This window comes from Cydia pomonella, chromosome 4 (genome assembly GCF_033807575.1).
Source record: "Cydia pomonella isolate Wapato2018A chromosome 4, ilCydPomo1, whole genome shotgun sequence".
Lineage (NCBI taxonomy): Eukaryota > Metazoa > Arthropoda > Insecta > Lepidoptera > Tortricidae > Cydia > Cydia pomonella.
Genome location: NC_084706.1, coordinates 14081495 through 14108947, shown reverse-complemented (window position 1 = coordinate 14108947; position 27453 = coordinate 14081495). Strand labels below are relative to the sequence as shown.

Sequence of the window (27453 nt, the reverse complement as noted above, 5' to 3'; positions counted from 1 at the left end):
AAAACGTACTTATATAAGCAGTAAATTTTAAGTAAATAAGCAGGTATGTACTTTGTCTACATTAGGGATATGTATGAATAATATCATTACAATATATATTTACAAGAAAAGGATTATTCTTCTTCAGCTTCATTCGTACTGGCCAAACTGGTTAAACTGAACAAAGACATACGTAATATCGTAATACGTTCATAGAATTGGAACTGATACCATAATCAATCGTTCCGTATAAGGTACTAACATCCTAATAAGGTACATATATATCTATTCATTAGCTACTTGTACACATTTTATTGCTACATATGCCTTTGCAAAATTTTCCTTGTGCAGTGCAGTGCATGGCAAGTCGACGCATCGGCAATAGGGATTGCAGAACCGGTACCTACTGTTTAAAAGAATCAGGATTTTCGGTACCAGCCAAAAATGAAACCGGGATTTTCGGTCCTTTTGGGAATAGTTTCGAAATTCAATCGCTTTTTACACAAATCTGCAATTAGAAAACAGAATATTTCTTTAAATATTATTTCAATATGTATGCTACAACCCCTTTTACCCAATAAAACGAGTCCATAAGCTACACCATCATTGCTTACGTTAACTGTGATATAGACTGCCTACTATACAACTGAATAATATAGTCTGGTTTAATTCTTAACTATATGTGATGTTTTTGCAGTCTTTCTACATTCATAGTTAAACCGTTTCATGAAAAGTATTAAAAATAAATAAAAATGCTCGTTAGGAAGATTATTTTATTACATTTTATTAAAAAATAACTGCATCATAAGTTTTGTTGCTCCTATTTTATTCGAATTCGAAACATTTATCATACCCTTCCACCCTTAACAGTTTCAATAGTACATTATTGCAGAGGCCGGGAAAGAGCAATTCGTGGATGAGTTGTTGGGACGAATCCACGAATTGCTGTTCCTGGCGAGGCATGTATTAGTGCTTTTCTCCAAACATGCGAGCAAATAAGGTAAAATAATCATCAACCACACTCAAATCGAACCTTCATATCGAAAACGTCAAAAAACAACTTATTCTGCCATTCAGTACCATTCAAATATTCGTTCATTAAATATAATTGTGCAATATAAACTGTAAGTGCAAGCACGAGATCCTTAAAAAAATATAAAACTTCTATAGTCTTTGATTTTATTAAGCAGTAGTCGTACGATCATACAAGACGATCTTGTAAGAACGAGACATGACACAGCTTGAGATGATGCTGACCGGATCGTGTAGACGCGGCCCGCGGCTATAATAATTGGCTGTTTGCGTTTTTCTTAGTAATCCGATGTTTTTAAAAAGTACAAAAAAAAAACAGTAATAACTTCCCGCCCGCTAAACCATTGACCATTTAGTTTGACCATAATGAAGACCTTCCCGTATTATTTTTGCTACAATAAGGTAAACTATAAATGTCATATACTAAGAAAAAGTGACCAAGGCCTCCCGCGCCCCAGGCTGGAATCGTTTTTTTTTTTTTGCCAATATGATAGTGGTATCATTGTGCAAGTTAGCTTGCTTCCATCTCAAAATGCAGCTTTTTGGCAAAAAAGCTCCATAACCAGTAAGACTATAATAGCATCTACCTAAACACAGAGCAGTAACAGAACAGAAAATGAAATTCCGAAAATAATATACCTTTGACTTTAATTCTCTTAAAACATCTTTAAGGCGCGTCGACTTTGCAAGACGATATAATCAAAATAAAATATAATTATTTATTGTATTGATTGTAATCTATCGAATGAAACCTGATAAATAATGAATATCAATCGGCATTAACAATAGGTAGATCGGGTAGGTATATAAATTGCACATAATTATTGAATCAATATTGAAATAGCAACGAAATACCTACCTAATTAATAATTATGAAGCAGTGAATTGCGTGAGCTATAATGCTGATTTACTTGTTCAATGTTATAATTATGTGAATGTGTTTAGTAAAAGGTACAACTTTCGTGATTCTAGTTTCCGAGATATTCGCAATTTTGTGAAGTGGTTGAAATAATTATACCGATTTTATTTTGCTTCTCTAAAACAATTATTAACAACCTAGAAAACATGTACATAAAATAAGACACTACTTTACAGACAGTAAAACTCAAAGTGTTTTCATACTTTAGTGGCTCAGGTCACGCGAGGGTGACGACATGGGACGCCCGGAGAGGGGTGGGGGGGGGGGGGGGGGGGGGGGGATCGCAGGAGCAGCGGTGCGTGCGGCGCGTGCGTATCAGTGTTGCCAGTTTTTTTTTTATGTTGGCATAAAATATGCCAGATCCGGCATATTTTCACTCGCTTTGGCATCAAAATTTTCCATTTAGCATCTAACATATTTTTTTGCATATTTTGTCTAAGCCAAGTTTGCACCAACTTAACTTATGTATATAACTTGCCTTATGTGGTTCATATATTCATATGAAAATGTGATTTTCGTGGTGGTGGATGGGCGGATGAACTTCAATGGACTATAATAATTTTAAGATGGCAAATAAATCCACTCAATATCAGAAAAGCTCAAAGTAAATTCACTTTCAAGCGCATGTTGCGCAAGCATTCGTCTGACAGATGTAAGTAATGTTTCACAGTAGGTACATGTATATATGTAAATATATATGTCATTATATCATACAAAGTATATATTTAAGTTTATTATTTCATAATATTATATTAATAAGTATTTAATTTGTAAATAGTAGGTAATAGTGATATCAGTTAATTATTCTCAAGTACCTACAAACCCTTCACCTAACAAACGTCTCTTTTTGACCCAATGGTTAACTGGTAGAGAACGGCTTAAGGCATTAAGTCCACCATTTGTACTTTTTTATGTGCAAACCCCGAAAGTTATTCCCTTTTTTTGCCCATAGAAAAATAATCATTAAAGTACTAAACTTATTTATCGAAAAATAGACCAAAACATTGCTATATTTTTTGGATTCTTGTCTAAAATGGTTCCTATTGTTGTGATTGTGTGATATTATTCTAAAAAAAATCTCATTAAAGTTGATTTATTAGTATCAAGGATCTATATAATCTAATTGTTAATTTCCAAATTAAAATAAAATATTAAAAGTAGGAAGTTTAATTTTATTTTATTCCTTTTCTAATACCTTAACACAACTAACCATGATAATTAATTAGTTGTCCAAGTCATATTTTCTTATAATTCATCAATAACTTTGGAAATCCTATTTTCTCTCTTTTGCATATAAGGGCTTCATGCAGAAACAAGGTATGGACTATTACTGATACTTTTTCGGCATTAGTTAGGTATACAACTTTGCGAATGTTATTTTCTTTATCTGTTCAGCTTGGTTTTGATATAACTCATCTCGATGTTGTCACAACATTCTTGAATGGCGATCTCGAGGAAACGCTTTACATGCAACAACCAGAATATTTTCCTAACATGCAGAGTAATGAAGTGTTAAAGCTAAAGAGAGCCATATATGAGCTAAAGCAGTACTCAAGAGCCTGGTATAAGGAGGTGGACCAGAGTCTTATTGAGATGGGTTATAGGAGGTCAAAACTGGAACAATGTCTTTTCTCTAAGAATAAGATCGATGACTTCTTTATATTCTCGAATGACAGTGCTAAAACTGACAGTTTGAAAGGTGCTTTAGCTTCCAGATTTAAGATTAAGGATTTGGGGGAAGTTAGGTAAATTTCTAGGAATGACTGTAAGTGTAGACAAGGCTAATGGGGTCATTGCACTCAGTCAAGAAAATAACATTAATCAACTATTAGACCGTTTTCAGATTACTGATTGCAAGACTGCTGACAGTCCTTTAAAAGTGATTGTGACAAAAACATGCCCTATCAACAACCCTCGTGCATGAGAGGAGGAGGAGGAGTATAAAGGTTGAATTATTATTTTATTATTAACAACAGATTGTTGGCAGCCTTATGTATCTTGCTGTGCTCACAAGGCCAGATATAGCTTTTGCAGTAGGCTATTTGAGCCAATTCAATAACTGCTTAATAATGAAACTAGGACTTATGCTAAAAGAGTGCTGAGGTATCTCAAGAAAACTAGGCATGTAGATCTTAGGTATTGTAAGACAGGTAATTCCCAGCTAGTTGGTTTTGTAGATGCTGATTGAGGCAACGATTCGGAAGATAGGCGTTCTTACACTGGTATGTATTTTACCATGTCAGGGGGTACGGTTTCTTGGGAGACTAAAAAACAGAAGACTGTCGCTTTAAGTTCTACCGAAGCTGCGTTGATAGGAATCACCGAAGCCTGTAGGGAGGCTTTATATTTGCGTAATTTGTTAAATGAAATTACAATAGTAGATTGTTAACCAAGGGTGGAAAGTGAACCATATTACCCGAGATATTTTGGCGCTCGAACGAAGTGTTAGAGCGCGAATAGTTCAAGGGTGAGATGGTTACTTTTACTCGAGTTAAACACTCTACTTTTCATTTCGACCATGAGCAAAGTAAAAACACAATAAATGTAGGTTATGACTGGAATTAGCGCTATTTACATTTTGATCTAAAAAAAAAACTAAAACCATAGACAATTCGATCTTTAATTAGGATCCGTCTGAAACGGCGGCCTTAATGTACGCGCTATATAAAAAAAAAGTGAATGTAATGATAATATTTTAAAAATTCAACGTCATTTATATTGATTTATCAACAAATTTATGTTTATTTCATACATTTAAATATTAAATACTAGTAGCATATTTTTCAATAATGCAATGCAATTAATATTTAATTTCGATAAAATTTGATCTGAAAATGCGAAAGCTAATATCAGAGCTGTATGGTATGGCACATATGGCTGTTAGCCGTTGCTCGAAGTACAAATAAAAAAAACTTTCCACCCTAGGGTGGGAAATGCAATGGAAAGGAAAAATGGAAAGGAAATGCCTATGAAAGGTGAACTTTCCGAATAGGAGAGATGAAAATATAATTAACACAGTTGATATATTTAATGACAACCAGGGTGCGATCAAGTTGTCATATAACAATGGTTTTAACAAGCGCACCAAAAATTGAAAGACGATATTTTTTCTGTCGTGACTGTATTAATGAAAATATAGTTAATCTTAATTATTTAGAACGACAGAGATGCCAGCAGATATTCTGACCAAGAGTTTATCTGGTAATAAACATGATTATTTAATGAAAAAGTTAGGTTTGTATTAAATGTTTATTAAGATTTGGTGGTCAAAAGGGTATTTATAGTATTTGGTATTAGTGGTGTTGTGCTTAAATACCAAATAGGTCTCAAAGTATTTTATACTCTTTGGTCTGTAGTAGTTTGCTATTTGAAATATTTGAATTATAATGTTCCAATAATATTTACGTCAGTCGTGGCTCATGATAGTCATGATCCGTGGATTTCCTTTGTATATTAAACAAGATAACAACCAATTTACACAATTTATTATTATTATTTAGTACAAAGCCTGCACCTAACAAAAGTCTCTTTTTGACCCAGTGGTTGACTGGTATAGAACGCCTTAAGGCATTAAGTCCACCATTTGTACTTAATATTTTATGTGCAATAAAGTATACGTAAATAAATAAATTTACAATAAATATTTCAAGACGTTTTCACTAGAACTTGTCATAAATAAATAAATTCAATTAACAAGTCAATTATTACGACATTATTACTATTCAAACAACCTAGGATAGTAGAAGATCATCAACACTAACTATGAACAGGGAGTGTAAAAAAATTCAAAAGATTTAAATATATACCTAAATCAGGTTTTTATTATTTATAAATGTATATATAGGTACATAACTTAGTTAAGCACTTACTCGTAAGTACATTCGTATATGTATATTACAGGACGAGTCTAAATAACCAAATCGATTCTAGCCACGTATTTATATTCAAAACATCTTTACCATATCCGTATTGACTTCACTAAACAATTTAACTAACATGCCATAATTTCCTGATTTTCATCACTATTTTGCACATTACTTTTACTTAAGTAACTTAAACTTAATTACATACAACGATACCTTAAAAAATATGACATTAGCCCCTTTTCCTTTATTTTTAGGGTTCCGTATCAAAAATGTAGACAAGGAACCCTTATTTTTGTATGCGGACAGCAGTCACATTAACCGCTTGCTCAATGCAATAAAACTAATCTTGAAGCCACTAAAAACTCCAACAAAAACTCGCTATCGCATCGATCTGAAAAAAGCCAAGGTGAAGCTTTATATTCTCACCTAATCTCACCTGGTATCTACTCTCCCCTTTTTGTGTTTTAATAAAATAATTCACCCCGAAACAGTGAGCTAACAAAAGCTATGAAAAGTCGTCGTCGTACCAGGCAATCTCGATAAAACTGGTCGGATCGTAAACTTGACCCTCCGTTATCCGGGCGAAATCAGCACGAAACTTTAAGGAACGTACACGTCGAGAGATGATTTACGTTCGGTCGCGTTCTCTGACACTAAAAATGTGGGTCGAAAGAAATTTTACTGATACTGGTATTTGGATCTATTGGATGGGATGAAATCATAATTCCTTTTTACGATGCTTAATAACTAGTTCATCCTAGTAATATTAAATAGTAGCCTATCGGGTATAAATTTTTGGTCACCTAGATAATTAGTGTTCTATAATTTTATCAAAACATAATTTGTCTTGGTGGTGTCACGGTAACTAGTTAAGTTATATGATATTATATTATTATCTGTCGGGCCATGCTCAGTGTCGAGTTCTGTAGTTGCCATTCTGTCAGAATAGGCTAAACGGGGGCTATTAGCAAGTAAATATCATGTATATTACAAACTAATCTAGCCCCATACAAGACATGCAAACCATCTTTCAAAAGACTTAGGATCTTACCGCTGCCATGTTTATACATCTTAGAAATCTGCATGTTTGTAAAGAGGCATATGTATTTATTTACAACAGCTGAAAGCGCCTCTACCAGAAATCAACGGGATCCTGGAAGGTTGGTTCATAATTGTGTTCCCAGGACAGCATTATATTCGAATCACTGTTTCGTTATGTGCATGAAACTTTTTAACAAGTTACCAAAATCTATAAGAGAACTGCCTGTACATAGATTTAGAAACAAATAAATGAAGCTATTATCTGATAAAAGCTATTACAGTGTAAAAGATTTCCTCTCTGAAGATATACAGCCAGATTTGTAGTAGTTTTAAGATTTTTGCATGCTAGTACAACCTGTTTAGTACAAAATAGCAGAATAAGCAACCAATTGTCATTCACCACCTAAGACACTTTTGTACCTACTTATTCTTTGCAAATAAATAAATACAAGACAAATACAATACAATACAAAACATAAGGGAGTACCTTCGGCAGCACTTTGCACGCCTTTTTTCTAAGAGAAGACTTTCTGCAATAACTCGAATACGGCTGGACTGATCATATTCGCTATAGTTTTCAATTACCTATAGTACCTATAGTAGGTTCTGTTTGATTTTAATATGCGAATACTACCTACATATAGTCAATTTACTAAAATGAACGTTGAATAATGTTCGTGATTTCGTGTGAAATACGCAGGTTATGTATATTTTTGGTTTGTGTCACGCACAAGTAAGCGTATATTGCCAGATTTAAAATAATAAATGGTTTCTCAACACAATCAATTTATTAAAAAAAAGATAAGAGTGATTCTGTGAGAGAGAGTCTACAACCTCGCGATAAGCTTTAAAAATAGAACAATTAAAAATAATTACTTCGTTGAGTCATTATCACAATGAACTCACAATAGTCTAAAATTCCATAGACCATACTGGCGCTTAAGTGATTTAAGCCCATTTCCTCCGTTTTGAAGTTTTTCCAAAAAATTAAACGACAAAATAATTATATGTAGCTACTGAGCCTGCTCACAAAATTTCACGAGAATTGGTTGAGAATTGCGGCCTGTAGAGGGGATCATCCGGACATACGAAAGCAGTTTGCCCGAGTTTAAAAAGGAGAGCTTTGCATCGGTCAATATCTTAATGTATTAAAAAAGTTACTTAAAAAAATAGGTATTAAATGTTATTTTCATTCCCGATCTGTACCCTGTACCTATGTTCGCCGATTGATGTCAATAATTGTATTGTATTTTGGATTACTATACGATATTGGATTATGATGCGATACAATATTGAAAACACCCAAACACCTATAAAGGGAAGATATTGCTATTGTAAGATTGGGTCTTCGCTCTCCTTCTCGACACATGAAGATAAACATAAAATAATGACCCTAATCATGAGATACATATTACTTTATCACCAAGTACATACCGCCCGTCAATCGCACAATAACGAAAAAACGGCTACTTACCGACAACGTCTAGGGAAATTATAAAGTTTCTTGTTGGCGAAATTTGGTAGTCGACTCTACACCGATACACGGCGCGATCCTTTGCCTGTACATTGTGGATGCGTAAGGCAGACGGCAGGCTGTTCCACCGAGCTCGGTTTTTGAACGCATCTTCCACCCAATGGCCCGAATCATCTGTTGCTCGTGTGTCGAAACTGTGGACAAATTAAGCTTGTTAGAAGGTTTGTTCGCTAATGTAACCTTTATACCAGTTGCAAAAGGTACTAACAAAAAACACCAAACCATAATCTTACGAAATCTATAACTTTCTTAATAAATTACCAAACCGAATAGAAAGTCTGCTAGAAAAGTTGCTTACGCTACCTGTTGGTATTTCGTAAGAGAATTCGCAAAGCTCCTAAAGATTAAACAATCGTTGCGTAAGTTTATGCTAGATACTATAGTCGACTGTCGACTTCCTATCTAACCGTAGTCAAACTATGCATCCCAGGCCAATTTATAGTGGCAGTAATATTTACAGTATCCCTTCGGGAGTAGGAAGTTCACGTGTGCAATTAACACCGGACTCACAAACGACATGTAAACATTAATTAAAATTTCACAGCACTGCGCGAAGATCGCAGTACCAAACAATCTATTCACAAACGTAAATTTATAGTTGCAAACTTAAGCCCGTATCAGATACGTGGAATTGCATCCACGGTATTCCGTTCCATTGTTGAGATGATTTGAGCAACATACCATTATGTAGTATTTTTAGAGAGCTACAATAGTATTTTGTGCATTATAGCAATCTGTCAGATTTATATAATGTGTATTCTCATTTCTTTCATTTCATTTCATTTCATATATTTTTTTTATCAAATTTATATAAAGAAAAGTACCTACTGTATGTAATTGCATGATTTTTTTGTAATCTATTTTGTATTTAATGCATGTTAATTATAAGATATAATGTTTTGAAAAGATGTGTCCCGCTGAGTTTCTTGCCGGTCCTTATTTGGATAATATCCTCCTCCAATTGAGGGGGGATTTAAATCTTCTCGGGTCAGAGGTGTAGGGTTAGAGCCGGTGTAGCTTTATTTGACGTTCATAAGCACATTGTAATATGCCTACTTGAATAATAAAATATATTTATCTTTATCTGTGCAACGGGTACATAATAAGCGCCACAACTTCGTTTCGTTTTGTAACTTCGACCCTTGAATTTTAATACGTAAGTGTCGGGAACCTGCTCGGCGGGTTCTCTATTAGTAGTCGTTTTCCTCTACAAAGCAGGAAAACGCTGGGATCGGCTACGAGAGTGTAGTGCTATGGAAACGTTGGCAGTGAATGTATTAAGACCGTGAACATGCAAACACCTGAAATCTAAATATATAAAAGAAGAAACTGGCTAACTGACTGACATATCAACGCACACCCTAAATCGCTGGTTCTAGAGATTCCAAATTTGGCACGTAGGTTCTTTACAAGGGGGTGCAATAAAAAAGATTTTTTCAAAATGTACCCCCTAAGGGGGTGCTGTTTGTAGATGGTTTTGCAATAAAAATGTTTCTAATCTATTCTATTCTATGCTATTCTAAAAAGATCCCTCCTAAATCTTATCTCAACACGGACAACAAATACAAAATTGGTCTTATTTTTTAAATATTGACTTACAACCCAACAACTAATGTACAGTCAGCATCAAAAGTAGCGGATGAAACAACGCACGAAAAGTATTTGATATTCCGGATTACTTTTCCAAATATAGATAAATGTTTAAAATTTAAGTTCAAACGAATATGTTTTACAGTTTTCATTGTTCTGCATATAGAAGCATCACTTTTTGTTAAGCTGTTACAGAATGGTACATATTTTTGAAGCGTTGTTTGATCCGCTACATTTGATGTTGACTGTACATACTTATAAATAGGTTGTTAAAAATAAAAGTAAAATTTAGGCATTTTCCGATCTAAGAATATGTACAGAGTGAATTTATTAAGTTTGACCATACTATGCGGGGTGAATATGTAGGTCATGGTGAACAACTTTACTCTCGCTTTACTTTCGCGATTTTGGGGCTGGCTCCATAGTAAAAATTGTTTGTTCTGTATTGCCTACATTCACCCCTTAAAGTATGGTCAGACATAATAAAATACCGTGTAGTGAAAGCAAAGGCTATTAAATGACAATGACTGACAAGCGCCATACAACAACTGCTCGTGCCCAACGCAACGCGTGCCTCATCGCCAGTCATCGCCGTTGTAGGTGTCGTTAATTTTCAGAGACATGTCAGTCGCTTCGCTTGACAGACAGATGAAGTGTGCGAAAGGGAAGCCATGACGTATATGAACAAGCCATAAGTGCGAAAGAGGCAGACTACATATGAGAAAACGTAACCAATTTTGAGTTCGAAGGCGGCCGAGGCGGCCAAGATCATATTGCCGTATTTTTTAACGTGAAAAATATAAGAGAATCAAAAAGAAAAATATATATTAAGTAATTTAGTGACGATGGTGTCATGTTGTGTGCCGGGTTGTAGTGTTTCAGGGCCAAAAAACCCAGGAAAATACTCATTTCACAGGTAATTATGATATTCCTAGTGAAATTTTCGTAACGATATTTTATCAAATTAACAGCATAAAACGTGTAAAAAACCAATTTATACAGTTCACTATAAGTTTTTCTTCAATTGTGTGTTAATATTTCATCATATTAGTCAATAATTTAGAATATTTTGTGTAAAAACCTAAATTGTTACTTTACGCTAGGGCTTGACAAAATGTTCATATGACTGTATCGATAACTTGTCGGTATATTAGTAGGAATGGAATTAGTTGTTCACAAGATATCATTAAGATAATACCTTTACAGTACATATGGGGCTACTTTATAGCACTAGTGCGAGAAGTAGCATATTATGTTACTGTGTCGAACATTTAAAGGGCCATATGTACTGTAAAACGTTGTACGATACATGTGCGAATAGGTAATTCGCAACTCGTGTCGATTTAAAACACTCCCTTCGGTCGTGTTTTAATTTATCGCCACTCGTTTCAAATTTCCTATTTTTCGCACTTGTATCGTAATGTACTATTATAACCGACTTAAAACAATAACGATTGTTATAATACCTTTTTTGAAGGTGCACATGTTTAGCGATAAATTTAAACTTCACTTTCCAACACAGCACTTACATTTTAACCACTTTTCCACGGCTTTGCCGCCAACACAAGGAAACACAAGACAGCGTATACTTGTACACAGCGTATACACACCCAACCCAACTTGTCAGCAGGAAAAGGCGCGAAATTGAAATTTTCTCTGCTAAGTCAACTCTTTGCGAACACATTTTCAAAAAACTTCAACTTTATCATTTTCAACTTTTTCCAACACATTGGAAAAAGTAGTCGATAAAGCAGTTAAACATCGATAGATTATTAATATGTTGTAACATGACATCACTATTTTTGTTCGCACATAGACAATTTACGCACACACTTGCATTTCATTTTTGGTCACACTTTCGAAGTTTGACAGTCGTTCTATAGGTACTATCCTATTTCTATGTTAATTTTTAATTTCGTTGAGTAATACATTTTTTTAAACCAATCATTAGGTTTCAAATGTTAGTTCAAAGAGGTTTTATCTCGCCAAACATAATTTATAAATTAAATTATCTTTTAAATTAAATTAATGAATAAACATAACATTTTACCGATTTAATCTCCATCCGTCGGTTATACGTACGATAATATTACCTTTTTTTACATTTTTTTAATTGGCTGTTTGTCGATTTTGTTCGCGCCTTAGCCCTGCTCGTGCGTCGGTATCGTGGCAAGAAAAAAAAAACAACGCGCCATTTTTTGTAAATAATTGATGGCTGTGACGAAGTTTGGATTTATTGTGAAGTTTAATACTAACGAAAATGTCTACATCAAGTGAAGAAAAAGAGAAAAACCTATTATTAACTCCGCCGGACATACGTAACGAGGTGAAAAAACGCCTGCGATAGCCTTTTGCCATCGAAATCGAATGAAAAGTATTTAGCGGCCCATGAAACATTTTTAGAATGGAAAACCGACAAGAATGTTCATTCTTTCTCAGAAAGTGTATTTTTGGCCTACTTCAATGAACTGGCAAAAAAGTATAAGCCCAGCTCGCTTTGGTACACTTAGGTATTCTATGTTAAAAAGCACAGTAAAGATAAAGAATAACATAGATATTTGAACGTACAATAAACTGATGTCATTTTTGAACAGACACTTGGACGGATTCACTGGCCGAAAATCAAAATTATTGACTCCATCCGACGTGGAGAACTTTTTTAAAGAAGCTCCTGATTATCAGTACCTTGCAACAAAGGTCAGTTGAACTTATCAATTTACCTTGTATTACCTATAAGTACATAAGTACCTAATTTATTATATCATGATAATGTTCTTATATTAAGTACAACTAAATTTAGTTTCTTTACAGGTTTAGTTAATATTCGGCGTCACAGGTGTAAAGAGGGTAGATGTAAAGAAGTTAATGATGTAACGACTCAAGATATAGAAACCCACGGTGAAATGCTCCTTGTAAAAATTGAAAATACCAAAAACTAAATTCCATGATCTTTCACGATAGCTGGCCCGTTCTATGAAATAGTTAAACAGCTCTTTGTTCACCAAATGCCAAATCTCTTTCCCAAAATTTTCAAAAAAGGAAGTGTACAGCACAACCTATTGGCATTAATAAAATGGTGCCATGCCAAAAAAAATAGCCAAATATTTGGACTTGCATGACACAGATTCCTATACTGGACACATTTTCAGAAGGACTTCGGCAACTTTACGAGCTGATTCGGGGGCCGATGTACAGACCCTGAAGCGTCATGGTGTTCAGACGCAGTAACAGAGTCTTATGTGGAAGCCTCATTACACAATAAGGCAAAAATTGGTAAAAAAATCACACGGGCTTTAAATTTGGAGCCACCGGCAAAAAAAGTTTGCCCAGTCCCGCGACCCGGAACATCACGCGACTTCGTGCCTTAACACAACCATCAAACTCCATCGAAAATAATTGTTCATCGCCGACATTCACCCACGAGAATGAAATAATTAACAACATTACACAAACCGTAATGCTAAAAGAAACTGTTCAGTACCGTTTTGAAAATTGTACTTTTACTGTTTTAATAATTAAAATTTGACTAAATGATAAGTCTTGTTTTTTCCTCGCAAGTGTGTTGAAAAACGTTGTATGAAACACGTGTGCCTGTGACCATTACCGTTTTCGCTCGTGCGCACACATTGTCGCTTAGTATGTAATGGTCAACATAGCACACTTGTATTATATAATTTTTCTCAAAGTTGTTGACTTGGCCTAGGTGTGTAAGGCTGTATGAAATTCCTTTACATATCATCTTCACTCATCGCACCTGATATGTGGTATTTCCGGACCTAATTTGAAGTCATGTCAACATTTCATTAGAAGTTTGAGAAAATATTATTTCACTCACTCAGAAGATACAGCCCCATAAAGTTTTTTTTTCAGTCAAGCAGAAATCTTTATAGGGCTGTATGTCCTAAACCGTGCGTCGTAGCGCAAAAATAATCAAATTTTCGTTCCCTTCTAGTACCGTTAAAGTAATAATAAAAAACACGAAAAAGAAAAAAAAAGAAAAAAAGCGTAATGGCGTGCGTCGTAGCCGTAGCGCCAAAATTAAATTTTTGTTCCCCTTCAATACCCGACGCAATGAATAACCTATCACATTAGGACATGAAACAATCATCATCATCATCCTAGTTTTTTAAAATTATTATTTCATTGTAAGTTTGAGAAAATCACTATACAAATCTCGGCGAGAAACGGGATTGCCGGCCCGCAGCCCTAGCCGACCTCGCTACGCTTGCCCGTCTATATGCAACCCTTCATTTCCCGTCCTCTTTAGTTATGTGTTACTTTAGGTTAACGGAAAGTCGGCTATAAGTTTGTTTTCAGTTTATGAATTAGATCTGGATTCGGTATGGATACATGGATAGTGACGTTTTTGGTCGAAGGAATGTCACTTTTGACACTCACAGATCAGATCCATAATCCAGATCTAATTCATAACCTGTTATTAAAATCAGAATACGCCTGATAGAATTTTGATTTTTTTCACTCTTCCCAGAGGTACCAGACCTGAGAGTATTTGTTATTAATTTAAGCTTGATACCATTTTTTATGTGGTAGTCAGCAAACGAGCAGACGTGCCGCTTGATGGAAAGCAGTCACCGTCGCCCATGGACATAAGCAACGTCGGACTCGGAGGAGCCACTTAAGCGTTGCCGGCCCTTGAGAACCCTAAATACCCGCTTTTCAAGAACCCCATGTCGTAGCACAAAAAGAAATACCTCCATGCGTTTTTTGAGAAAAAGGCTCTTGACATACAGACATACGAACAGACTGACAATAAAGTGATCACTTTATTTTTTTGCGATTTTGTAGTATTGTCAGTCTGTTTCTCTCTCTTTTTGTTGACTGAGCTACGGAATCCTAAAAATAATACGATTTTTAACATCAGTTCAGTTTTTCTCATATTCTTTTACTTATTTTCAACGAAACACCTTTCGCTACGAGCTTATTTGTTGAAATCCACGTTTTTGTTCATGAGTTTGTGTTGTTTTTACAGTTTGGTTATTTTTCCCGTAAAAATGATGATATGAGCACTATGCCTTCATGTTTTTATATCCGGTCGTCAGAAAATAAGACACTTAGAAGAAAACATTAGTCATCATAACAAAATCAATAAACATACTTTGTTTTAAACGAGTGCATCGAATTCAGCGAACGAAAAATGCATAGAAGACTAATCTCAAACAAAATATCAGCGTAAAAGTGGCCCCACTATTAAAACACGCAGTACTCATAACGGACCAATTGCAACTCGTCGAACCCAAACTACGATTGGTGTATTATAAAATAAGGCGCTGTGATTGGCTGTAGCATTGACACGTGAAAATAGATGACAATGAAAACCAACTCCACGTAGACGGTTTCATGCGATATAGAAAGTTTTAAATGCTATTTTTTTGTATGATAATTTGTTATTTTATTTTAAAGAGTATTAATATATAGGCTGTGACATAGCCATGTCACCAGCGCGCCATGTCACCGCAGCGACGCGCCCTGAACGGAATCCGGCCACACCGCGGCGCGGGGCGCGACGGAGGGGAACACCGACCGCACCTATATAACCGCGTGCAGCGCGCATTCGGCCCTTTTCCCGTCCCCGCCGCTTCACGGCAACACTCCTCTCCTTTAGTCGCGGCCGGGGTGAGTTCGTGCGCCTAGGCCAGGCTATCCTCCCCCCACAGGCTGGAGCGGCCACCGCCCGCCAGTGGTAACCCGTCACCAGCTTGGAGCGGACACCGCCCGCCAGTGACTTCCTAACCTTTCCGTATGTAAGGCCCGGAGCGGACACCGCCGGCCGACATAATCCCCGCCCATCGTCACCAGCTTGGAGCGGACACCGCCCGCCAGTGACTTCCTAACCTTTCCGTATGTAAGGCCCGGAGCGGACACCGCCGGCCGACATAATCCCCGCCCTTCGTCACCAGCTTGGAGCGGTCACCGCCCGCCAGTGACTTCCTAACCTTTCTGTATGTAGGCCCGGAGCGGACACCGCCGGCCGACGTACTTCCTGCCCATCGTCACCAGCTTGGAGCGGTCACCGCCCGCCAGTGACTCCCTGACCTTCCCATAAACTCGATCCGTCAACCTAGCCCGGTTCTAGGTCCGCGCCGCGCGAGCTAGGCAATCCGCGTCTCTAGCCGCTATTGAATAATCCCGACCGGCGGGCATATTTAGATATAAGTACTAGGATAAGTGTTTGCAATAAACGGCATAAAGCCCCGTCTATAATACCTTTCTTTGAGAGTTTGTATTCAACCCCTTTCTCCCAAATCTGAGACTAGCTCGGTGAACCTCCCCAGCCCTTAAGGCCAGGAGGATATGTGACTCCTGCTCAAGCAGCACATCACATTTGGCGCCCAACCGAATAACTCATAATTAGGAGTCTTATAGACTCGGGAGAAAGGTAAATTATAATAAACGCGACGCGTCCCGCCCACCCGCGTAGGATCAAAGTCGCATCCGGCCTAGCAAATCATAATAATTCCGTACCGTATCCTAATATTACAGTTGTTATAACTCCGTACCGTATCCCGTCTTTGAACTCAGTATAATACACTAGCAAATCGTAATAATTCCGTACCGTATCTTAATATTATAATTGTTATAACACCGTACCGTATCCCGTCATTGAACTCATTATAATACCGTACCGCCGCAAGCTACGACCCAACGCATCGCGATATAGCAACGGCGTAGCCAACTGCATATAAATGCCAACTTCTTGGATATATCACTTAAAAAAACCAGAATTAATACAACAAGCCGAAAGTAGGAATATCCAAACAACAGACCTCACATTCGAACAGATAAGGAAACTGCTCGTAGAATCCATAAAATCCACAGAAGACTTTCAAACTCCAGAGAAAGAACGACCTGCGAAGATGTCGGAGGACGAAGGAAAAGTCGATGCGAATCGCTTAACAAAGCTAATCCGAGAATGGAGTGTATCATTCAAAGGATATGGTAAACCCGAGGAGTTCTTGGAGAGGCTACAAGAGCTCATCACGGCAAGCGGAATAGAAAAGGAAGATATATTACCTGCGCTCCCGCGTATCCTACAGGGAAAAGCCCTAGCATGGTATAGAAACAATGTAGAGTCATTCAAGGACTGGGACAGTTTCCTAAGTCTATTTAAACTATACTACTATCCGAGTAACTACGAAGAAGACTTAATCGTCAAAATAGCAGCCAGGAAGCAGAGGTTCGGGGAAAGTTTCGTCGACTACGTAACCGACCTGCAAACGCTCATGCGAAGATATGGAAACCTAACCGAAAAAGAAAAACTACATAGAATACACGAGAATATGTCAAAAAACTACAAACTTTACATAAAGAAAACCGATTTCAAAGACTTAACCGATCTAGTAAAACTCGCAGCGGATTACGAGAGCATACTAACACCCGTGTACAGTTGGAGACAAGTGACACAGGGAACCGAAGAGCTACCAGAAGGGTGCTCGTACCATGAACAAGGTGACGAGATACTAGAAACTTCACAACAATGCACCTCAGCACGCGATCGCCAGCATTGGCAACAAGGCAGCGGAGCGGGGCAAGGCGCAAGTGAAAGAACGAAGATACATCCGAATTACGATCCAAAGATATGTTGCTGGTCGTGTGGGAGACCAGGCCATGACACAGCACAGTGTCGCTCGAGGCAACGTATATTTTGTAGCACATGTGGCACACTAGGCATACTCAGCAAGAACTGTTGCAAACGGAACAATGGAAGGGCCAGATCGCAACCGGTAGGCGCAGCAGGCGACCAGAACAACGACGATAATAGACCATTCATCCATGTACCCATCAACGGGATAACATACAGGTGCCTAATAGACACAGGATCGACACACACGTATGTGAACGAGGAGGTATACAAAGAATGTAAGAAAAAGGGAAATCCAGAAAGGAAAGTGCAACACAAAATAATCCTAGCAAACGGCGCGAAAACCACCGTATGGACAGCCGTACGAGCAGAAATAAAAGTAAAACAGGTTAGAACTTTTTTTTTTTTTTTTTTTTTCGTATGGCTTTTTGTTACTCTACTTCAGAGATTTACAGTTTTCAAGTACTGTACCGCTTCTTTAGTTAGGGTGGTAAAATCCTCTACTTGCCCATGGTATTTGGTTAGAGGACAGTCAAATACCGTGTGGTGTACGGTCTGCTCGGGTGCTCCACATCGGCATACTGGTGATTCGCACCAGTTCCATTTGTGCCATAGATAGGCACAGTTTCCAACTCCCGTCCTTATCCGATTCAGCATGCACCAAATGCGTCGGGGCTCCTCAAAGCCAGCAGGTCGTGTCTTGGTATTAGGCTTGGAGACGTCGCCAGGGAGAGATCTTGATTCCCATTCAGATTCCCAAGAATCCCGTAGGTTAGACATTGGTGCTGGATCATGGAATCTCAGCGCTGGAGGATGGCGAGACTTAAGTCTTGTCTTTTTAAAATCGTGAAGGTCTTCATGGACTGGTAAGTTTGGGGATGCCCGGATCTTTTGTATTTCAAGGCCAAGGTACCTTTCTCTCCGCATATGAGGAGGTAGTATGTGGGATAGGACTGGTAGCCAATAGATCGGTGTGGCCTTGAGGCATCCAGAGATGAGACGCATCGTGTGATGGAGTTGGACGTCAACCAGGGAAGTGTGAGCGCTGTTCAGCCAGACGGCAGAACTGTATTCGGCTGTCGAAAATACCAGCGACAGTGCTGAAGTCCGGAGTGTAGCCGCATTAGCACCCCAGGTAGTTCCGGTTAGCTTTTGAATGATGCTGTTGCGGGTTTTCAGCTTTGCAGACACTTTCCCAAGATGCTGTTTGAAGTTTAGGCTTCTGTCAAGAGTGACTCCCAGGTATTTGGGGTAGAAATTATGTTTCAGAGTGGTGTCCCTAAACTTCACTTTGAGCTCTTTTTTGGCCATTTTATTGTTTAAGTGAAAGCAAGCTACTTCCGTTTTAGAAGGGTTAGGACACAAGCGCCAGTTTGTGAAGAAGTTGTCCATGTTAGAGAGATCCCTTGTTAGTGTTAGTTCGGTAGCCTGCATGTTTGAGTCTAGTGTGACCAAGGCCAGATCGTCGGCGTATCCAAACTTCCGACTGGTTGTTTCGGGCATGTCGTGGACGTATAAATTGAAGAGCAGTGGTGCGAGGACAGACCCTTGGGGGAGGCCATTGTTTAGGACTCTTACTTGGCTAGCGCAGTCACCAAGGTGTACTCGGTACGGCCTGTTACTAAGTGCACTTTCGAGCAACCTATAGATTTTTATGCAGGGCACTATTTTCAGCAGCTTAAATAACAGGCCCTGGCGCCAGACGGTGTCATATGCTGCAGTGAGGTCGATGAACGCTGCAGATGCCTTCATGTTACGATCGAAACCCTTCTCAATGTGCGTTGTAAGCGCCAGAACCTGGTCCGTGCAGTTTCTTTGGGGGCGGAAACCAGCTTGCTCCTGTGGTATGGATTTATTAATGACGCTAGAAATGCGGTTGTATATAATGCGTTCCAGGAGCTTGTAAATTACACTAAGAAGTGCTATTGGTCGGTAGCTTTCTACTTTATCGTCCGATTTCCCAGGCTTCAAGATAGCCACGATTTTAGCACGTTTTAGAAGATGGGGAATTGCGCCCGAGTCTATTATGGCTGTGTAGAACTTGGCGATCCAGCCTCGTGTGCGAGGGCCACAGTATTTAATAAACTCTGGAAATATTTCGTCATCACCACAGGCTTTATTTGTCGAGGTTTCTTTTATGGCAAACATCACTTCGTCTGGAGAAACTGGGCGCCCGAAGTCCTGATGCGGCAGTGTTTCATTCTTCAGATTTTGGAGCTTCTTACGGACTTTGCGGGTGTGAAGTTTGTCACTGGGTGCCTTTGACAGTTTGTGGATCCTAAGAGCGATTTCATTGGGGTCCACTTTAGGTTTTCGTTTCTGGGACGTGTCCCCGGAAGACAGTCTGTTCAGGGTGTGCCAGGCTTTACGACTAGAGTGCGTGAAGCTCATATTTTCAACTGCTTGTGCCCACTTCAATCTGCGAGCATCATCCAGGGACCGTATAAGTTCGTGTGCTACCCCCCTGTCTCCAGTTTCAGAAAATTCGTTCCACAGCGTTTCAGTCTCAGTGTTCCAACACGGGATGTAGTTTTTTCTGTATCCTCGGGGTATGTGCTTCTTAGCGATGCTTTTGATCAGTTTCCGAAACCTCTCGTAGTTTTTGGGCTCGGGGGGGATCCATCTCAAGCAATCATCAAGTTCGGCTGCATAGGCAGGCCAGTCGGCCTTTTGAAAATTCCAGCGAGGTACAGGATACGATTCTACCATCGGTATTTGTAGGCCAATTGTTATAAGTACTGGTCTATGTTGGCTGTGAGGGAAGTCTGCGAGGACCTGCCTAGCTGTCGGGACTGGTGTTCCATCAGCGGCCTTAGAGGTGAAGACCAGATCGGGGTTATAATCGCGGCCCCAGCGAGCGGATCTGAACGTACCCTTTCCCTTATTGGACACAGCAAGGAAGGTATTGTATCTATCCGACCAGTCGATAAGTGCCTCGCCATTGCCATCATTATGTCTATAGCCCCAGCTGGTATGGTGGCTGTTGAAGTCACCTATAAATAATGCGGGGTGTTCGAGACTGGGCAGAGGCGGTGTAGGCCAGCAGGAGTTCGGCGGCTTGTATACATTGCAAAGTAGGATTTCACCAAGCTGGACAGGTTAGAACTGAGCATTGGGTACGCGTACTCCCCATGGCGTCGACCGTCATTATAGGCATGGACTTACTAAGCAAGATAGGCGTAAAAATTACGTTTCCTGACGCCCAGGAGGACAAGAGCGACCACCGCGACGAGACGCAAGTATCAGTTCCAGACCAAGGTTCAACGCATCCAGACACAAGTAATGCGGACCTCCAAACAGTAACCGACCGTTCAAGCAAACTACCACAAACTCCGACAAGCACCGAGAAACTACAACTAGAAGAACTACGGAAAACCGAATCCGCAAAGTGTAATAACAGCCCCAAGGGGAACACAGAGGTCCAACAAACAAACAATATAAAGCACAACAAACCGGTCAAGCACAAATATTACCCTGGAAACCCTAAACAACAACTAATTAAAAGTCAACACGTCAAGGACAGGCGGCCGCAAAACATCATAAACAAATCGAGTAACCCTTGCAACCAGATAGCAGATGAACCGTCAAAGAACCCAGTATATGCTTCGCGCACGCAAGCATGGTACGAGAGAAAATTGGACCAGGTACAAAAAGAAGCAAACACATCACAAGAATACCGCGCGGAAGGACGACAGTTATACAAAAAGATAACCAATTCAAGATACAACACACGTACAGACCCAGACACAGACTGGAAGTTGTGTGTACCGGAATCCGAGAGGTTACAAGTGGTAAAGCAACATCATAACACACCGAGGGCAGGACACCCAGGGATAACGAAAACTACTAAAAAAATAATGCAACGATATTACTGGCCCGGTATGCAACGAGACATATACACATATGTAAGAAAGTGTAACGCCTGCCAAAAACAAAAAGCAACGCAACAGAAGACGAGTGGAACCATGAACGGACCAATATCGTGCACAATACCAACTCGTACTAAAAACCGACCCGCGCCAATGATATGCTGGCGACATACAGAACAAACCGTGCCGTGGTACAATATAAATAAGACACAAATCGCAACGAATTATTTTAAACAAATCTAATAGTCTTTAAAAAATTGTATATTTATAAGAAAAAAAGAAAAAAATAAATTTACGAAAGACAAAAGAAAAATATATAGAATAACAAAAATACACCGCAAACCATTACCAGAAAATATATATAAAATAAAAGGAATAAAAAAAATACACATATATTACAAAGAAAAAAAAAGTTAATTAAAAAAAGAGAGGAAAAATTAACATGCTAAAAAAAATACAAAATAAAATGAAGTGATTACTAAATATCTATTTAAGTAACTAATTTAATCGGTGATTTTTCCCAGGTAAAAATCCCCAAACCAGGGAGGGGTATGTGACATAGCCATGTCACCAGCGCGCCATGTCACCGCAGCGACGCGCCCTGAACGGAATCCGGCCACACCGCGGCGCGGGGCGCGACGGAGGGGAACACCGACCGCACCTATATAACCGCGTGCAGCGCGCATTCGGCCCTTTTCCCGTCCCCGCCGCTTCACGGCAACACTCCTCTCCTTTAGTCGCGGCCGGGGTGAGTTCGTGCGCCTAGGCCAGGCTATCCTCCCCCCACAGGCTGGAGCGGCCACCGCCCGCCAGTGGTAACCCGTCACCAGCTTGGAGCGGACACCGCCCGCCAGTGACTTCCTAACCTTTCCGTATGTAAGGCCCGGAGCGGACACCGCCGGCCGACATAATCCCCGCCCATCGTCACCAGCTTGGAGCGGACACCGCCCGCCAGTGACTTCCTAACCTTTCCGTATGTAAGGCCCGGAGCGGACACCGCCGGCCGATATAATCCCCGCCCTTCGTCACCAGCTTGGAGCGGTCACCGCCCGCCAGTGACTTCCTAACCTTTCTGTATGTAGGCCCGGAGCGGACACCGCCGGCCGACGTACTTCCTGCCCATCGTCACCAGCTTGGAGCGGTCACCGCCCGCCAGTGACTCCCTGACCTTCCCATAAACTCGATCCGTCAACCTAGCCCGGTTCTAGGTCCGCGCCGCGCGAGCTAGGCAATCCGCGTCTCTAGCCGCTATTGAATAATCCCGACCGGCGGGCATATTTAGATATAAGTACTGGGATAAGTGTTTGCAATAAACGACATAAAGCCCCGTCTATAATACCTTTCTTTGAGAGTTTGTATTCAACCCCTTTCTCCCAAATCTGAGACTAGCTCGGTGAACCTCCCCAGCCCTTAAGGCCAGGAGGATATGTGACTCCTGCTCAAGCAGCACATCACAAGGCTTATTATTTGTTCGTTTGTCGCACGTGTTTAAAGGAAATTAAGCCTCCGAACCAATTAATACATTGTATCGTTTATGCAGAAATTCATATTGAACACGTCGTCGTAGGAACAGTTTGTATGGGAATGGGAAAATATCATTATTGTTTTTACTATTTTCTTTGTGTGGCCTACTCCACATCAAAGTACCCACTCACGACAGCCGACAACATGGCGGCGCGCGGGCTGGCAACCGTTGCTAGACCGCCAGTAACACGTGCGCCGCGCCGCCCGCGTCTGTCATCAGTGTTACCTACGTCACGGGATCGATCGCTCGCACATCGTCAACGCCAGTAATCCTATCCGCGTACTTGACTAGTAGCTTATCGTGATACAAACCTATGGATTCACGGACTAATATAAATGGTATGGTGCATGAACCTAACTAGTGTTTCGGTGAACTGTGTGTGCCTGTGCTAACCGCTTGTGTTTAATACTAACTTAAATAATAATAACTTTATAACTGTATTTCGAACATTACATATTGTTTATTAAGTGCGTGCATTATTATTTACGATCCACGTAGGTTTAACACCCACACTTGCATTCTTTCCATATTTTTTCACCGTTAAAACCGTCCCTGGACCTACAAATATTGCAATACCAAAATTAGCCAAATCGGTCCAGCCTTCCGCGAATTTAACGAAAAGTTATAAATAGCAGCGAGATCTTTACTTTACTTTACTTAGTAAAAATGTACCTACACATAAAAAAGCGCCACCTACAACGACGATTCGTATTTACTATCACGAATTAAAATTGTCAAAATAACAACCTGAACAAATATAAAATGAAAGTTTCTTAATATCAACGATTGTTTAAAATGCATAACATCATCCCCATATGAAACTTGTTTTGATCAAGAGAAATCAAAATAATATGATCCTAGCTAAACTATACGTGAAAAGTAATCCCATATTGTTTCCAGTGTTTGTTGGAACGACTAGCACATCATTTATCCGCACAATAAGGCATATTTCTTTTATTAAAGATATAATTTTAATACTTCTTACTACGACTGTGACAACGGGCCGCCATTTGCGAACTAAATAGCTCCGCAGCACAAAGTTGACGCCCCGCCCGCGTCGGCACAATATGTGTGGGGTCATTTTGCAGAGCTAGTTCGTCATCTATGTTTATTATCAATCGCTGATCGAATTTAATTAGTAATGATGTAATTTAATTTATTATTCATTGTTTTTTTTTAATAATTGAAATGAATTGTATTGTCAAAATGAAATATGTATTCTCTTTTTATATTTTATGATCTTTATCTTTATTTGACATTGTAATGACAATACCAATTTGTTTACATTGGCATATATTTAAACAGTACGTACCTAACTAATTTGATTTGTATTCTATTATTTGATACGATTCCTTAATACATGACGATCTTTATTGGGAGAGTCGATTAATTGATTGTATACTTTTATTGTGTAATGTTTGACAATCATGATGAGTTGATGAGAAGTTCATAATTTTGGTATTGATGCAAATTTATACTGTATTTTTTTTAAAGAAATATAAAATGTAAATCCTATCTGCAGCCCGACGTACAAAACTCGTCCTTATTTTTAAATCGGCTAACTATATTTTCTATAAAAAACTAAAACGAATATGTAGTTAAATAATTATAAAGCTGGAAAAAATTAACACAAAACAAAGCTTGTTCGTTTCCTTCGTGATAAGATCTCAGCCCAAACTCAATTCGGAGTCAATACAATGCGGTTAGACATAATCAATCTATTTTGTCGACAAACGAGGTAATTTACTCAAAATGTGTTCCGATTGCGTGTCACGACGGTTAGCGGCCAAATTGTTTTTTAACAGACCTTGCTTTTTTTTAGCTGTGTAGCCTCTACAGATCTTTGCCGACTGTTTGAGATCGTTGTCTTCTTGCAAAAAAAATGGGTTACCGATCAAACGTGTTCCTGAAATTAAACTAAAAATTGTGTTTGGTCTTAAACTTTTTGACGGTAATGTATGAAAGAAATACCAGCTGTTACGGACTTATATGTAAAATGTATTTAATGAAATAGTTAGATAGTTAAAAATGTTAATGTTGCCTAGATTAAAAAGCTAAATAGGGCCAACTGGAGAAAGTCGCTTTCATCAAAAGGCCGACGGTATTTTTAACGTAGCTACTCCTTTGAAAAGTCGGTTCAGAAACCTCAAGCTATAAACGTAATAAATCTGTCTGTTTAATGAGCTTGTCGATTTTAAAAGTAATACAACATGTCTGTAGGGTAGACTAATAAAAATATATTGTAAGTATTGTCAGCTACAATTAATCAAAACCAAACCGAACCTGAATAATTTTTAAGAAAAAAAAAACCGACTTCAATGACGGAGACCGGTGAAAGAAACATTAGTGTTGATTTTGAATTTTTTTTATTTATTAATTTAATTTTTATTGCACAAAATATATACAACAATGTACAAATGCCGGACTTAATGCCAAATGGCATTCTGTACCAGTCAACCATAGGGCCAAACAGTTGGTGCAGTGAGAGAGAAAAAAAGTCAATGAATTAAAACGAAAAGCAAGCTAATATACGTATAAACTACATATGTATATATCACATAAATACAAACAACTTACACTTAAGACACATGTGAAATCCATGGATTTCATACAATGAAATCAAAAAAATTGTCTTTAAATCTAATTTACTTAAGAAACACAGCGAAGAGGCCAAATCGCCAAACGTAAACTAAGCGTCGTTGAAGTATTTCATTCTGGTCATCATCAGCAGTTCCACTTCATCAAATGTAATTTTTTTTAATGAAAATGTTTTATTTTTTGATGAAAATACAAAAATCACTATATGCTCTTAATATTTCAGGAGTTCCCTCGATTCCTCATAGATTCTACCATCAGATCTTAAGTTTGACAAACATTTGTCTTGAAAACCTAATTTGCCTAACAAACAGCGAAGACGACAAATCGCCAAGCGGGAACTATGCGTCATTGAAGAGTTCCATTCAGATCAGCATCAGCAGTTCCACTTCATCAAATGTCACTTTTTTAAATGTAAATGCTTGATTTGTTGATGAAAATATAAAAATCACTATATGTATGCCTTTCACATTTAAAGAGTTCCCTCGATTCCTCATGGATCCCATCATCAGAACTGAGTTTTGACAAAAACGGGTACAATCTGTATATATATTTATTCAATCAAAAAAATAATTTTCAAAATCGGTTCAGAAAAGACGAAGTTATGAAATGAAGTAACAAACTTTTAAAAAAACACAATCGAATTGAGAACCTCCTCCTATTGAAATCTTGAAGTCGGTTAAAAAGAAGATACCTCACCTTAAGACCCGTTGGCTTATCTACATACGTTATAGAACATGAGCACGACAAAAAAACCTCAACTTGTCAAGCTGTCAGAATTCTTTGAGACGGAAACAAACTACGTCAAACTACTGGATGCACGAGACCTACCGCATCCAATACAACCGATCTCTGTTAGTATATATACGGGTATAATTTTTAAGAAAAAAAAACCGACTTCAATGAGGGAGACCGGTGAAAGAACGATTATTGTTGATTTTAGATTTCATAAAATGAAACTAAAAAGACAGCGTCCTACGCCTAATTATGTAGAAAAGGAAGTAACATGTTTTTTTTTTGCGACTGCACCCACCTTGACACATTTCAGATTTGCCCTATGGTTGACTGGTAAAATACCCGCAATAGGGTATTCGACTGTATTTAAGATAAAATATTTCACACCATGCATGAATAAAGCACCAGATAATTATTAAAAAAACTAAATAGGATAGAAATATAAAAATGTGCCTTGAAAACCTAACTGCTTGGCAAAGATAACAAATTGCCAAACGTGAACTATGCATCAACGAAAAGTTCCGTTCTGTTCATCATCAGCAGTTCCACTTCATCAAATGTCACTTCTACAAATGTAAATACTTGATTTGTTAATGAAAATACTAAGATCACTATATATATGCCTTTAACATTTGATGAGTTCCCTCGAGTCCTCATGGACCCCATCGTCAGAACTCGAACTGGACAAAAATTTGTCTTGAAAATCTAATTTGCTTAACAAACACAGCGAAGAGGAGAAATCGCTTAACGTGTACTATGCGTCGTTGAAGAGTTCCATTCTGATCATCATCAGCAGTTCCACTTCATCAAATGTCACTTTTTTAAATGTAAATGCTTGATTTGTCAAAGAAAATACAAAAATCACTATATGTATGCCTTTCATATTTGAAGAGTTCCCTCGATTCCTCATGGACCTCATCGTCAGAACTCGAACTTGACAAAAATTTGTTTTGAAAATTTAATTTACTTAACAAACACAGCGAAGAGGAGAAATCGCCAAACGTATACTATGCGTCGTTGAAGAGTTCCATTCTGATCATCATCAGCAGTTCCACTTCATCAAATGTCACTTTTTAAAATGTAATTGCTTGATTTGTAACAGAAAATACAAAAATCACTATATGTATGCCTTTCACATTTGAAGAGTTCCCTCGATTCCTCATGGATT

At 38.5% G+C, this 27453-nt stretch overlaps 2 protein-coding genes across 4 annotated transcripts in view; one reads left to right on the top strand and one right to left on the bottom strand.

Moving 5' to 3' along the window:
* The window catches only part of LOC133517124 (hemicentin-2-like), a 217322-nt gene that overhangs the window by 81336 nt on the left and 108533 nt on the right, over positions 1–27453 (bottom strand). For all 3 annotated transcript variants that reach the window (XM_061850284.1, XM_061850283.1, XM_061850285.1), the window contains exon 4: positions 8312–8505. In XM_061850284.1, the coding sequence (XP_061706268.1) occupies positions 8312–8505 (194 nt within the window). The remainder of the gene's footprint in view (positions 1–8311; positions 8506–27453) is intronic.
* On the top strand, positions 15393–22423 carry LOC133517122 (uncharacterized). Its single transcript, XM_061850282.1, has 2 exons — positions 15393–17949; positions 20660–22423. Exons 1-2 carry the CDS (start codon positions 16666–16668, stop codon positions 21671–21673), a joined length of 2298 nt encoding a protein of 765 aa, XP_061706266.1. The 5' UTR covers positions 15393–16665; the 3' UTR covers positions 21674–22423.

Coding starts and splice junctions, on each gene's coding strand:
- LOC133517122 (XM_061850282.1), top strand. CDS start 16,666: ATGCCAACTTCTTGGATATATCACTTAAAAAAACCAGAATTAATACAA. Junction 17,950..20,659: donor CAGAAATAAAAGTAAAACAG/GTTAGAACTTTT, acceptor CAAGCTGGACAG/GTTAGAACTGAGCATTGGGT.